Raw genomic sequence first — 15312 nt, 5'->3', positions numbered from 1 at the left:
GTCCTTATCAAACTCGCCTCATCCTGCTCCTCTGTAAAATTACCTTCCCGTCCTTCAGGGCCCACAGGAGATCCATCCCCTAGGCGCCGCAGCGCTGTCAGACCGTGGCCGCCGGGACCTAGGGTGTTGTGGGGGACCCTTCGCCTGGGATCGAGGCCCCGTTCCTTCCGTACCACCGCAGGGCTTCCATGGCTACCATGGCCACCGCCTGGGGGGTGGTCTCTACGCTTTTCCCTACCAGCAGGTTACGGGAGGACCACAGTGCCCTCTGTTGATCACAGATACCTTTAAAAAAGGCTGAGGTGGGGATCAGAAAAACAGTCAGTATCTGGTGTGACCTCATGTAGTCAGATGACACGGATGCTACACTACAGGACGGTTTTGCTAGCACAGACTGGAATATGTTCCTGGGATTCATCCAATGGCATTAAGGAATACACCACCTCAGTCATCGGCTTCATCAATAAGTGCATCGATGAAGATGTCCCCACAGTGACTGTACGTACATATCCCAACCAGAAGCCATGGATTACAGGCAACATCGAGCTAAAGGCTAGTACTGCCGCTTTCAAGGAGCGGGACACTAATCTGGACACTTATAAGAAATGCTGCTATGCCCTCAGACAAACCATCAAACAAGCAAAGCGTCAATACAGGATTAAGATTGAATCCTACTACACCAGCTCTGACGCTCGTCGGACGTGGCAGGGCTTGAAAACTATTATAAACTACAAAGGGAAACCCAGACACGAGCTGCCCAGTGACGCTAACCTACCAGACAAGCTAAATGCCTTTTGTGCTTGCTTTGAGGCAAGCAACACTGAAGCATGCACGAGAGCACCAGCTGTTATGGATGACTGTGTGATAATGCTGTTGAGAACAAAAACTCTAAACAGGTCAACATTCACAAAGCTGCTGGGCCAGACAGATTACCAGGACGTGTACTGCGAGCATGCGCTGACCAACTAGCAAGTGTCTTCACTGACATTTTCAACCTCTCACTGACTGAGTCTGTTTCAAGCAGACCACCATAACCTGCCTAAATGATTACCGCCCCGTGGCACTCACGTCGGTAGCCATGAAGTGCTTTGAAAGGCTGTTCATGGCTCACATCAACAGCATCCTCCCGGACACCCTAGACCCACTCCAATTTGCATACCATCCCAACAGATCCACAGATGATGCAATCGCACTCCACACCTGCCCTGGACAAAAGGAACGCCTATGTGAGAATTCTGTTCATTGACTACAGCTCAGCGTTCAACACCATAGTGCCCCCGAAGCTCATCACTAAGTTAAAGACTCTGGGACTAAACACCTCCCTCTGCAACTGGATCCTGGACTTCCTGATGGGCCGCCCTCAGGTAGTAGGAGAAGGCAACAACATGTCTGCCACGCTGATCCTCAACACTGGGGCCCCACAGGGGTGTGTACTTAGTCCCCTCCTGTATTCCTTGTTCACCCACAACTGCGTGGCCAAACACAACTCCAACACCATCATTAAGTTTGCTGACAACACAACAGTGGTAGGCAAGATCAACGACAACAGCCTATAGGGAGGAGGTCAGAGAACTGTCAGTGTGGTGCCAGGACAACAAACTCTCCCTAAATGTGAGCAAGACAAAGGAGCTGATCGTGGACTACAGGAAAAGGTGGGCCGTATAGGCCACCATTAACAACGGCGGGGCTCTTTTGGAGCGGGTTGATTGTTAATTTCCTTGGTGTCCACATCACCAACGAACTATCATGGTCCAAACATACCAAGACAGTCGTGAAGAGGGCACCACAAAACCTTTTCCCCCTCAGGAGGCTGAAAAGATTTGTCATGGGTTCCCAGATCCTCAAAAGGTTCTACAGCTGCACCATTGAGAGTATCCTGACCGGTTGCATCACTGCCTGGTATGGCAACTGCTCGGCATCTGACCGTAAGGTGCTACAGAGGGTAGTGCGAACTGCCCAGTACATTATTGGGGCCAAGCTTCCTGTCATCCAGGTCCTATATAATAGGTGGTGTCAGAGGAAAGCCCATAAAATTGTCAGAGACTCCAGTCACCCAAGTTATAGACTGTTTTCTCTGCTACCGCACGGCAAGCAGTACCGGAGCGTCAAGTCTAGTACCAAAAGGCTCCTCAACAGCTTCTACCCACAAGCCATAAGACTGCTGAACAATTCATAAAATCGCCACCGGACAATTTACAATGACCCCCCCCCCCCCCCCCCACACACACATTTTGTACACTGCTGCTACTCGCTGTTTGTTTGTTGCCTATGCATTGCCACTTCGCCCCCACCTACATGTACAGATTACCTCAACTAGCCTGTACCCCGCACACTGACTCGGTACCAGTGCCCCCTGTACAGTGGGGCAAAAAAGTATTTAGTCAGCCACCAATTGTGCAAGTTCTCCCACTTAAAAAGACGAGAGAGGCCTGTAATTTTCATCATAGGTACACTTCAACTATAAAAAATCCAGAAAATCACATTGTAGGATTTTTAATGAATTTATATGCAAATTATGGTGGAACATAAGTATTTGGTCAATAACAAAAGTTTATCTCAATACTTTGTTATATACCCTTTGTTGGCAATGACAGAGGTCCATTTTTTCTGTAAGTCTTCACAAGGTTTTAACACACTGTTGCTGGTATTTTGGCCCATTCCTCCATGCAGATCTCCTCTAGAGCAGTGATGTTTTGGGGCTGTTGCTGGGCAGAAAACTTAAATTCTTGTTAATCTAACTGCACTCTCCAATTAACAGTAGTTATTGAAATAAGTGAAATAATTAGTTAGTGAAATAATACCATGATATTGTTTGAGGAGAGTGCACAGTTATGAACTTGAAAATGTATTAATTTTGAACAGAAATGCAATGGTTCATTCAAATCAGTCTAAAACTTTGCACATGCACTGCTGCCATCTACTGGCCAAAATCTAAATGACACCTGGGCTGGAATAATACATTATGGCCTTTCTCTTGCATTTCAAAGATGATGTTACAAAAAAACACTTTTTTTTTCATTGTATTATCTTTTACCAGATCTAATGTGTTATATTATCGTGCATTTTTTTCACATTTCCACAAACTTCAAAGTGTTTCCTTTCAAATGGTAACAAGAACATGCATATCCTTGCTTCAGGTCCTGAGCTACAGGCAATCTTTTTAGGCGAAAACTGAAAAAAAGGGGAGGTCCTTAACAGTCTTCATTTTAATTAAACTTTACTAATAACAAGAGGGCTTTGTGTTGAAGCTTATTTTTTCCTATTTAAGAAATAAGAGGTAGGTTTACCTGTTTAACAGACTGCTGCTATATCCGTAGATTTGTAGGTCAATTCCTCCACCCACCATGCTTCCTTTAAATAACAGCCCACTGACACAGAGGTAGGCTAAATTAAAACAAAGACTCGAATTGAGGGGGTATGAGAGGGTATGCCATAGGCCTACCTTTTATTAATGAAAACGTCAAAGCACAGGCCTACCCCTTGTTAGCTTAAGATTAAAGAAAATACAATGGATCCGATTATATACAGCAATCTGTGACAGCGCTTTGGTCCTTAATGCTTTATGTGAAATACACAGGAAAGACGTGACTCCGATGCATATGGAAATATAATTGTTGTGTACCAGAGACATTCAGAGGCTGAGTTACAGCCTTCTATAGTCACAAAAAATACTTTGATTGGGAAGTGATCAATTGATTAAGTTATTACTTTCTGTACAATAGCAGATGTTTAAACCCAGACAGCTTTAAGGAAACACTTGTGTTCTAGTCTCGTTGGGTTAAGCCACAGAAGAAGAGTAGCCAGCAGTTAAAGTTGACATCTTTCTGTGTAGATAGGATTACCTTTCCACCCCAGACAGAGTAGACCTAACTTTTGAAAGTACCATGCTCAGATGCCCAATGATGTCTCAGATTGCAAATAATTCAAAATAGGGACAGTTTTGTTGCAAATACTGATTTGGCATTGGAAAAATACGATACGATGAATACATATGCCCATCTCTCTGTCCATTCTTACCTTGTTATTTCTGTCATTTCTGTGGTATTAAAAAAAAAATCTGCTAATATGTAAAATTAAGTACAATTGCATGAAATGTTTATAAACTCAGCAAAAAAAGAAACGTCCTCTCACTGTCAACTGCGTTTATTTTCAGAAAACTTAACATGCGTAAATATTTGTATGAACATAACAAGATTCAACAACTGAGACATAAACTGAACCAGTTCCACAGACATGTGACTAACAGAAATTGAACAATGTGTCCCTGAACAAAGGGGGGGTATAAATCAAAAGTAACAGTCAGTATCTGGTGTGGCCACCAGCTGCGTTAAGTACTGCAGTGCATCTCCTCCTCATGGACTGCACCAGATTTGCCAGTTCTTGCTGTGAGATGTTACTCCACTCTTCCACCAAGGCACCTGCAAGTACCCAGACATTTCTGGGGGGAATGGCCCTAGCCCTCACCCTCCGATCCAACAGGTCCCAGACATGCTCAATGGGATTGAGATCCGGGCTATTCGCTGGCCATGGCAGAACACTGACATTCCTGTCTTGCAGGAAATCATGCACAGAACGAGCAGTATGGCCGGTGGCATTGTCATGCTGGAGGGTCATGTCAGGATGAGCCTGCAGGAAGGGTACCACATGAGGGAGGAGGATGTCTTCCCTGCAACGCACAGTATTTAGATTGCCTGCAATGACAACAAGCTCAGTCCGTTGATGCTGTGACACACTGCCCCAGACCATGACGGAACCTCCACCTCCAAATCGATCCCGCTTCAGAGTACAGGCCTCGGTGTAACGTTCATTCCTTCGATGATAAATGAGAATCCGACCATCACCCCTGGTGAGACAAAATTGTCAGAGAATAGCACTGGTCCAGCGACGGTGGGTTTGTGCCCATAGGCAGCGTTGTTGCCGGTGATGTCTGGTGAGGACCTGCCCTACAACAGACCTACAAGCACTCAGTCCAGCCTCTCTCAGCCTATTGCGGACAGACTGAGCACTGATGGAGGGATTGTGTGTTCTTAGTGTAACTCGGGCAGTTGTTGTTGCCATCCTGTACATGTCCCGCATGTGTGATGTTCAGATGTACCGATCCTGAGCAGGTGTTCTACACGTGGTCTGCCACTGCGAGGACGATCAGCTGTCTGTCCTGTCTCTCTGTAGCTCTGTCTTAGGAGTCTCAGTAGGGACATTGCAATTTATTGCCCTGGCCACATCTGCAGTCCTCATGCCTCCTTGCAGCATGCCTAAGGCACGTTCACGCAGATGAGCAGGGACCCTGGGCATCTTTCTTTTGGTGTTTTTCAGAGTCAGTAGAACGGCCTCTTTAGTGTCCTAAGTTTTCATAACTGTGACCTTAATTGCCTACTGTCTGTAAGCTGTTAGTGTCTTAACGACCGTTCCACGGGTGCATAATCATTAATTGTTTATGGTTCATTGAACAAGCATGGGGAACAGTGTTTAAACCCTTTACAATGAAGATCTGTGAAGTTATTTGGATTTTTACGAATTCTCTTTGAAAGACAGAGTCCTGAAAAGGGATGTTTCTTTTTTAGCTGAGTTTAAAAAGCTATTTTTTCCTCAGCCAGCAAATACGATGATAGATTAATTCCACCCCTACTCTTGTCCACGGTAGTCTGCGAACTTACAACCTTCTGGCCTGCAGCCCTTTGCACTATCAATATTCCTTGCCATATAATGCTTACAAGACAAAGAACAGTTTCTAAAACTGCATATTCAAGGCTCTGGTCTGTCCAAGAAGTGAGGGTAAACGGCAGACAGGTTCTCTGCTATCCACTCTGTTTTAATTATTATTTGGGGTATAGGGGAGGGTCAGGGAGGGTATCAAATATATTTTGCTGAAGGGAGGGCCAGCCATTTTCCATGTAATTCTTATTATAAATAGCGTTCACTCCCGTAGACAGCTCTGAAAGCGTTATCAAAATACATTTGTTACTGACCAAAGTTGCTCAGAGAAACTCTTAAAATGTACTCCCATTACAGCCATAACTATGAGTTTACACAAATATTAGCATCTTAGCTTTTATTTCAGGACTTTGACTGTGGGAAATCACCTTTCCAGTCAGTCTATTGTGTGTATTGAAGTGGGATGGTTCCCCCAATGCAATTCTAAATTCAAATACATCCACAGTGTGATTTCAACATATTTTTTGTTGTTTTTGTAAAAATTACCTAATAAATGTATTTGGTTTAATTTATATAACATTCAAACCTTGTTTTGTGGGTATCACTGAGTCGGCTGATACCCAATTTCATGGGTACACAATTCGTGGCTCAGGCTGTACAGTGCGATATGAATGCCCAGTACATAATAGACTGACTGGGATGGTGATTTCCCACAGTCAAAGTTCTGTAATAAGAGCTAGGACGCTAATATGTGTAAACTCTACATAGTTGTGTTCTGTGGGTGTCACTGAGTAGGCTGATACCCCATTTCATAGGTGCACATGACATACCTTAGGCTGTACAGTGCATAAATGTATGCCCCCAAAGTAATTCTGAATTCAAATACATTGAATACAGCAATTTCACCTCAATCAATTAAATGTGTTTTGAGAATGTATGTAACATCTCAACCTTGCTTAGCATTATGTTGTCCAATTGTGGCATGTTTTCAAAATGTTTATCAGTTTGCATCGGTTTCAATGAGGGACTGATATTTTGAAAACGAACCGCGGATGACACTATTGTTGCTCACGCTAATGCTGCTCACGACACACACGTGGAGAGAGGAATAGCTAACCAGACAGCGGATAGACGTGCAGCAGCAAGGATCTTGTGAGATAAGCTTTTTATTTTTTATTTCCCTTTGAATATAAATCTAACCAAAAGCTTAAATTACTACCAGCAAAAACTATTTTGTATAGATTAGCATAGCAGACTTCGGTGGTTTGCAGCCTCTGGTTTTACCCGAACCCCTTCTGTTGTCATTCAAAACACGTCAGAGAAAATGGCGGAACTTGAGGAAGCAGGACTACCCCAACCAATGCAGGAGAACCGAGATGAAGAGGAGCCGGGCAATTCCATGGTAACAGAATGACGCGGAGACTACTATTTTTCACTTTAAAAGTATGACAAACAATAACCATTGATTGCAAAGTTAAACAAACCATACAGCTCTATGCACAAGGCCTACTTTTAATAATACCCAGAAAATTGTACAAAAACACATTTACTCGAACAGTGCAGATGTAAAGGTTAGTAACAGAATGATGGTAAAATCTCCCTGCGTTTTTTTGTGACAGCATTTTCCAAAAACGTAAATATCTACTCCAAAGTAAGATTCAAAGATGTCTGCAGAAAGACTGCGTGTTTTTGAACTACCGTAAGTGAAGTGGATTAACACCCAGGAACATAATGATATCATGGCTGCTGAATAGACACAAAGGTAGACACATGTAATATCCTCCTTTGCATGTTTGGGTATTATTTTCCAGACTGGCTGTTCTCCTAATGAGCTCGCAAACAAAAGGACGTTTGGATGGTCTGGACCAAATCAATCAATTGTAATTTTATAAAGTGCTTAAAAAAATCTGTACCAATCAAAGACATCAATGTTTCACAAGTTTGGACATCAAAGTATAGCACAGAAGAGTAAAATACACTACATTTTAAAATGTACTCTACTCTAGTGTACACTACTGTAATTCATTATTGTAGAGTACCATACTGTACTGTCCCATACTCTACTTTTCTTTACTGTACTGTGCTGTCCAAACTTGTGAAACAGAAGTCTATGATTGGTTCAGATTTGGACTGACCAAATTTAACTACTTTTCAAATGTCCATGGACGTCCGGTGTTGGTTGGGGCTCAGTGGGTGAGAGGGCTGGTTATGGGTAGGTGTCATTAAGAGCCGGGAGCAGTGACATTAGCTGGAGAGAAAAGAGAGAGGGAGGGGATGTCCAGATTCTCTCACACTTGCTTTGACCACCAGGTGACAGAAAGAGAAAGTAAACAGTTATGAGCTGAACATAAGAATATGCCAGCGGAAGTGAGGACAGTTTGTGACTACTATGAATTCCCATTGTAACTAATTCAGTTGCAGTCATTCTGTTACTGATTTTTTTTGGTCATTCTTTTACTGATTTGGCAACATAATGATGCACTTTAACACTTAATAAATTGTAAAAAAAAATATATATTTTAAAGATGTGGGTGTTTGGTAACAGAATGCCAAGCCACTAAGCAAGATTTCTTAAACTTACAGAAGTGAAATAGTTTCTGCAAGTCTAAATGTTAATATTAGTTGGCCGGGGTCTTTACTTCAATGTTATTGTTTGGATGTACAGTACCAGTCAAAGGTTTGAACACATCTACTCATTCAAGGGTTTTTCTTTATTTTTACAATTTTCTACACTGTAGAATAATAGCAAAGACATCAAACTATGAAATAACTCATATGGAATCATGTAGTAACCAAAAAAAGTGTTAAATCAAAATATATTGTATATTTTAGATTCTTCAAAGTATCCACCCTTTGCCTTGATGACAGCTTAGCACACGCTTGGCATTCTCTCAACCAGCTTAATGCGGTAGTCAACTGGAATGCATTTCAATTAACAGGTGTGCCTTGTTCAAAGTTAATTTGTGTAATTTCTTTCCTTCTTAATGCGTTTGAGCATTAAGAAGTTGTTGTGTTGTGACAAGGTAGGGGTGGTATACAGAAGATGGCCCTATTTGTTAAATGACCATGTCCATATTATGGCAAGAACACCTCAAATAAGCAAAGATTAACGACAGTCCATCATTACTTTAAGACATGAAGGTCAGTCAATCCGGAAAATTTTAAGAACTTTGAAAGTTTATTTTAGTGCAGTCGCAAAAACCATCAAGCTCTATGATGAAACTGGCTCTCATGAGGACCTCCACAGGAAAGGAAGACCCAGAGTTACCTCTGCTGCAGAGGATAAGTTCATTAGAGTTACCAGCCTCAGAAATTGCAGCCCAAATAAATGTTTTAGAGTTCAAGTAACAGACATCTCAACTGTTCAGAGGAGACTGCGTGAAATCAGGCTTTCATGGTCAAATTGCTGCAAAGAAACCACTACTAAAGGACACCAATAAGAAGATACTTGCTTGGGCCAAGAAACATGAGCAATGGACATTAGATCGGTGGAAATCTGTCCTTTGGTCTGAGTCTAAATTTGAGATTTTTGTTTCCAACTGCCGTGTCTTCGTGAGACGCAGAGTAGGTGAACGGATGATCTCCGCATGTGTGGTTCCAACCGTGAAGCATTGAGGAGGTGGTGTGATGGTACTTTGCTAACGACACTGTCCGTGATTTATTTCGAATTCAAGGCACACTTAACCAGCATGGCTACCACAGCATTCTGCAGTGATACGCCATCCCATCTGGTTTGCACTTAGTGGGAATATCATTTGTTTTTCAACAGGACAAAAGACCCCAGGCTGTGTAAGGGCTATTTGACGAAGGAGAGTGATGGAGGGCTGCATCAGATGACCCGACCTCAACCCAATTGAGATGGTTTGGGATGAGTTGGACCGCAGAGTGAAGGAAAAGCAGCCAACAAGTGCTCAACATATGTGGGAACTCCTTCAAGACTGTTGAAAAAGCATTCCAGGTGAAGCTGGTTGAGAGAATACTAAGAGTGTGCAAAGCTGTCAAGGCAAATGGTGGCTACTTTGAAGAATCTAGAATATATTTTGATTTGTTTAACATTATTTTGTTTCAACATGATTCCATATTGGTTATTTCAAAGTTTTGATGTCTTCACTATTATTCTACAATGTAGAAAATAGTAAAAATAAATAAATAACCCTTGAATGAGTAGGTGTGTCCAGACTTTTGACTGGTGCTGTATTTCTAATACCTTTTAAGACTTGTTCGGCTAGATGTTTTCTTTGTGTGCAGTATGTCATCACGCACTGATTTGTATCTGCAACAAGTCCATTTGGTGGAAACATACCACTGATGAGGAAATGCGCGTAGTTTCTTTATGCGGATTCTAGAATATTCACATTACAATCTGTCGCCAATTGGAATGGAAACCTAGCTAATGTCACGTTTCCTAGAAATAGCATTAATTGTCCAATTTAATTGGTTGTCGGTGCATATTTACCTCCCCAACTTTTTTTGGACCAGAAATCAAAGCCTCCGGCCTATTCCAAATGTTAGGATGGAAAAAATGGTTGAATAAAAAAAAATAAAAAAATAAAAACAGCATTCATTGGCACCAAATTTGATGTGCTCCCATGAACTTCACATGCTAGTGATCATGTTTTTTTTTTTACATAGAAATGTCCACTACTAATACTACTGTCAATGAACCTTCTCTAGCCTAGATCATTAGCCTATGCTATCAATATGCTATATCATGGGGATCTCTAGACCTAATGACAAATCATCATTATCATGTTGATACTGCTAGGTATTTCAAATGATTAGACCTAGCTACTACTGTAAAGATGTGAAGACCCTAAGTTATTTGTTTAGCTATTTATTGTATATGCTATCTATTCTAATTTGGACTTTAACCATAATGAAAAGTAGGCTATATTATAACAAAATAAATGTTTTGTGCAATGTAATTATGCAATTTTAAATGTATTTCCAGGCAGAGGAGATGGACACCCCAGAAGACCTGCAAGATGACAACCTGATCAAGCGGGACCACTTCCACAGTTCTAATAATGAGCAGCAAGATGGACATTTGGCAGTTAGGAGGAATGTTATATTAGAACGAACAAAATTCAACCAAAGACAACAGGAAGCAGGAGAGACAGCTGATGATTTTATCTCTGCACTTCATTGTTTGTCAGAACATTGCGGTTATGGAGCTCTGCTCAGTGAGATGATAAGAGACCGACTAGTCGCAGGCTTACATGACAGAAGATTATCCAAGCAATTACAAATTGACCCAGAACTCACACTGGATAAAGCTGTCACACGCATTCGTCAAACTGAACTTGTGAAAAATCCACAGGACCTGCCGGAGTATACCTTCAAAGCTGTCAGCAGTGCAGCAAATGTAGAGAGTGTGCTTTCACATAGCAAACAGCAATGCCCAGCCAATGTCCAGTGCCAATCAGAGAAGAATCAAAACTCAGAAAGACCACAACAACCTCAAACAACGCAGGAGAATGCAGAAGATCCCCTAGATACTAATGACACTGATGGCTTCAGTCCTGGAGGAGAAAAGCCTCACTACTGCGCCTACTGTGGTAGGAGCTTTCAAAAAGTAAGGGATCTTATAAGACACCAGCGAACACATACTGGAGAGAAGCCTCACAACTGCTCTGATTGCAACAGAAGTTTTGCTCGATTAGATAATCTCAAGTCACACCAAAAAATACATGTGAAAGACAAACATCATTTTCACTCCACTAAATGTGTGGAAAGCTTTGTCCTATTGGAGAAGCTTGAAAAACACCTGCTGGAGAATACCTTCAAAGCTACCAGCAGTGCAGCAAATGTAGACAGTGTGCCTGAACTTGGTAAAAATCAGCACCCAGAAAGACAACTGCCCCAAACAACTCTGGAGAACAGAGAGAAGCCTCATCATAATACTTCCGATGACCCTATTGTGAGTTCTAATGGAGGTGAGAGGCGTCATCCCTGCTCCGACTGTGGGAAGAACTTTTCACGAGTTTATCATCTTAAAAGACACCAACGAACACATACGGGAGAGAAGCCTCATCGCTGCTCTGATTGTGGCAAAAGTTATTCTCAGTCGTATGATCTGAAAATACACCACCAGCGAAAGCATATGAAAGGGAAATACTTCCACTGCAATCATTGTGAAGAACGTTTCTCCAAACCAGAGGATCTGAACACACACATGCATGTACATGCTGGAGAAAAGCCATACCTTTGCCCAGACTGTGGGAAGAGATTCCAGTTGTTAAATGCATTTGAAATGCACCAACAAAAACATACTTTGGGGCTTCTTGAGTGCTCTTATTGTGGTAAAAGTTTTTCTAAGGTGGATAAACTTAAACTACACCAGCGAACGCATACGGGAGAGAAACATTTTCGCTGCCCTGATTGTGGGAAAAGTTTTACCCGCTCGGATCTTCTGAAAAGTCACCAGAGGACACATAAGAAAGAGGGTGATTGTCCTAACTGTGATAAAAGCTTTTCTGAACCAGTAGACCTAAAAATACACATGGAAGTACATAGTCAAGAAAGGCCTCACCTTTGCCCCGACTGTGGGAAGAGATTCAAACTGTTATGGTCGTTGAAAAAGCACCAGCGAAAACACACAGAGAAGATCTCACCAAGGGAAAAGCGTCACCACTGTTCCGACTGCGATAAGAGTTTTACGCGCGGATATCATCTTAAAAGACATCGGGAAACACACACAGGAGAAAAGCCTTACCACTGCTCTAATTGTGACAAAAGCTTTGCAGGAAAGGAGAGGCTTAAACAACATCAACTAACACACAAGGAAAAGAAACATCACCGCTGTTCAAGGTGTGATAAAAGATTTCCTGACATGGCAAAACTACGATCACACCTTCCAGTACATTCCGTAGAACTAGCACTCCACTGTTCTGACTGTGGAAAGTATTTCTTAAACAAGGCAAAGTTTGAAAGACACCAAAAAATACACACTGGAAGTGGAAAAATACCATTCCTCTGCACTGACTGCGGGGAGGGTTTTACAAATTTGCGTCAGTTGGAAGACCACCAGAGAACACACACTGGGGAGAAACCGTACTGCTGCACTGATTGTGGGAAGAGTTTTGCACATGAAAAAACATTTAAGTGTCACAAGCAAGCGCACAAGTTCAAACTCTCTGGAGAAAGAGCAGCCTATCCTTGCTCGGAATGTGGAAATACTTTTTCTCGTTCATGTGATGTGATGAGTCATGTGAGAAGGGTGCATAATAAAGAGAGACCTTTTCAGTGCTCCTGCTGTGGAAAAAGATTTTTCCAAAAGAACTCACTCACAATACATATGAGAATGCACACTGGAGAGAAACCGTACCACTGCTCAGAATGTGGACAAAGCTTCTCCCAAATGAACGACAGAAAACGCCACCAGAAGAGGCAACACTCTGGAGAGGAGACTTGATCTCTATACTACAGTGTGGAAGGCACAGTCAGAGACACTCAATAAGAAAGGACTACAACAGAAACACACAAATACCATATTGTATCAGTCTTTATTCCAGGTTTATTTTTGTCATATCCTTGAAATGATCTTGTATCAACAGTAAAGTTTATTTCACAAATGACTGTGCTGTTTTTTTGTTTGGTTATCTCGTCACTCTCCTCATTTCTGCCCTGCATAAATGGTATTTGTTAATCCTCCCCTGCACCTAAAGAATCCCATAAGGCCATCCAACCTAATAGTTAAGGCTATTTCAAAGAACAAAAAGTGTAGTTAATACTTGGACTTGTCTAATATAACTGGACAATGAATATTAGGGATGTGATCATCACAGTATAGAAATCATTTACATGCCAAGATTATGGAATCATTTTGGAAATCCACACAAAAAAAACTGTATCAGCATTCAGACTCATACACACCTGACTCAAGTTATTAGATATCCAAATTATTGAGATTGCATCATCATGGCATGTCATCCTCATTTCTTACTTCTGAAAGTGCGATCAGAAGATTTGCGTTAGCTACTGACACAGTTGTGCTTTTTGAAGTGTCTTGAATCAGAAAAGCCTTTTCCACATCTCTTGCAGGAGTATGGCCTGACTCCTGTGTGCACTTGCATGTGGGTTTTGACATGATTGGCTTGTCTGAATCGTGTCCCACAGACATCACAGCTGAAAGGCTTCTCTCCCGCGTGGACTCGCTCGTGTCTTTTGAGATTAGCGATACATCCAAAAGTCTTCCCACAATCACTGCACTTATGTGGTTTCTCACCTGTATGGATCAGCTCATGTATCTTAAGAGATTGTTTTGTAATACATCTCTTTCCACAACAACCACAAGCATTGGGCTTCTCTCCGGTGTGTAATTTCTGATGATAGTCAAAAGTAACTTTATGGAGAAAAGTCTTTCCGCATGTGGAACAAGTGTGTATGTTTTCTCCTGTGTGAATTCTTCCGTGTGTTTTTAGAGAACCGATGGGGCTGAAGCCCTTCAAACATATCTCGCAGCTGAGGGGTTTTGGTTGGTCGGTTTGTTTTTGTTGGTTGGCCTTGTTCTTTCTGGTTCTTGAGTGCCCCTCTCCATCAGCCACGTGTGTTAGCTTGTGAATTCTCAGTTGATAATTGTAAAGGTAAGTCTTCCACAAACGTCACACATAAATGGTTTTAATGCCCCATGAACTAGCATGTAAGCTTTTAAGTTGGTGGACTGAATGTATGTCTTTCCACACGCCTCACATGTTTGCGGCCTCTTCTTCGTGTGGATTCGATGGTGTCTCGTAAGGTTCTCCTTAAAGCTGAAAGTAGCTTGAGCGGTTGATCTGTATCATCCGCCCGTGGTATGTCGTGCTTGTGTTTCGTTAGCGTTACACTACGACTCACTGTGCATTAATATATTGGTGGTTCTTGCTGCCACAAACTGTAATTTACCTTACACAACTTGCCGACTGGTTTGTTCTATGCGTGTGTTGTGAATTGCTTGAACATGCTGCTCCCCGGGTTCTGTTAATTATCTTGCAGGGATTTTTCTTGTTCATTCCCCTGCAGAGTGTGAGTATCATGGAAAACTACGTTGAGACATTAACTTTGGGGTTCTTTAATGGGCGTTACTCCTTATGGTGCCGTTTTTGCTCCTTGGATATTAAACCGGTAGGTAATATTGCAGTTACCTGGTCGCTGTTTTTTTTGTCTGCCTGTTTTTCCCACAAGGGTCTTCCCCTGTGTTAGCAGAGGTACTGGGTAATTTATCCCTCACAGGGTTCTTATTCCTCCAAGCGGGTCATGACACAGCTCTCCCAGGGCTTCGGACCCCTGCTGTGACATTGTTGGCTTCGCTGAGCTTTTGGCTCCCCTTTGTGACGGGTGTGATCGTGGCATCCCCTGGGGGTCCGCATACCTTGTGTATGTACTGCCTGGTTTTGAGCCATGCAGAAAGGGCGGTGGAGCACCCTACTGGATGCCTGTTTTGTGTGGTGTTCTCAGAACGCCTGCACCTGGCGCGATTGGAGGCCATGTGTGAGTGGGTCGGCCAGGCTTGGGCCCAGGCTCCCTCAGGAGTGGTGCGGCAGCGAGCTGTTAGTCCCTCTACTGGGCCCAGTACCCCCCATTTGTGACTTGAAAGCCACAAATGGGTCCCTCTGCTCTCTTGGCCGCCTTACCAATGCAATTAAGACCCTGAACAACAATAGTGGAATCGGCGGTTCGCCT

General features: G+C 42.5%; 1 protein-coding gene and 1 pseudogene across 1 annotated transcript; one reads left to right on the top strand and one right to left on the bottom strand.

Moving 5' to 3' along the window:
• Positions 1-6723: 6723 nt before the first annotated feature.
• On the top strand, positions 6724-13226 carry LOC118936281 (uncharacterized). The gene is made up of 3 exons (XM_021611025.3): positions 6724-6804; positions 6972-7054; positions 10604-13226. Exons 2-3 carry the CDS (start codon positions 6977-6979, stop codon positions 13064-13066), a joined length of 2541 nt encoding a protein of 846 aa, XP_021466700.3. The 5' UTR covers positions 6724-6804; positions 6972-6976; the 3' UTR covers positions 13067-13226.
• Positions 13227-13539: 313 nt separating this feature from the next.
• LOC149982308 (uncharacterized) lies at positions 13540-14928 on the bottom strand (annotated as a pseudogene).
• Positions 14929-15312: the final 384 nt, after the last annotated feature.

This window comes from Oncorhynchus mykiss, chromosome 7, assembly GCF_057628025.1.
Source record: "Oncorhynchus mykiss isolate SJ-2025 chromosome 7, ASM5762802v1, whole genome shotgun sequence".
Classification (NCBI taxonomy): Eukaryota; Metazoa; Chordata; class Actinopteri; order Salmoniformes; family Salmonidae; genus Oncorhynchus; species Oncorhynchus mykiss.
The sequence above is the reverse complement of the archived record's forward strand: the minus strand, read 5'-3'. Positions and strand labels throughout refer to the sequence as shown.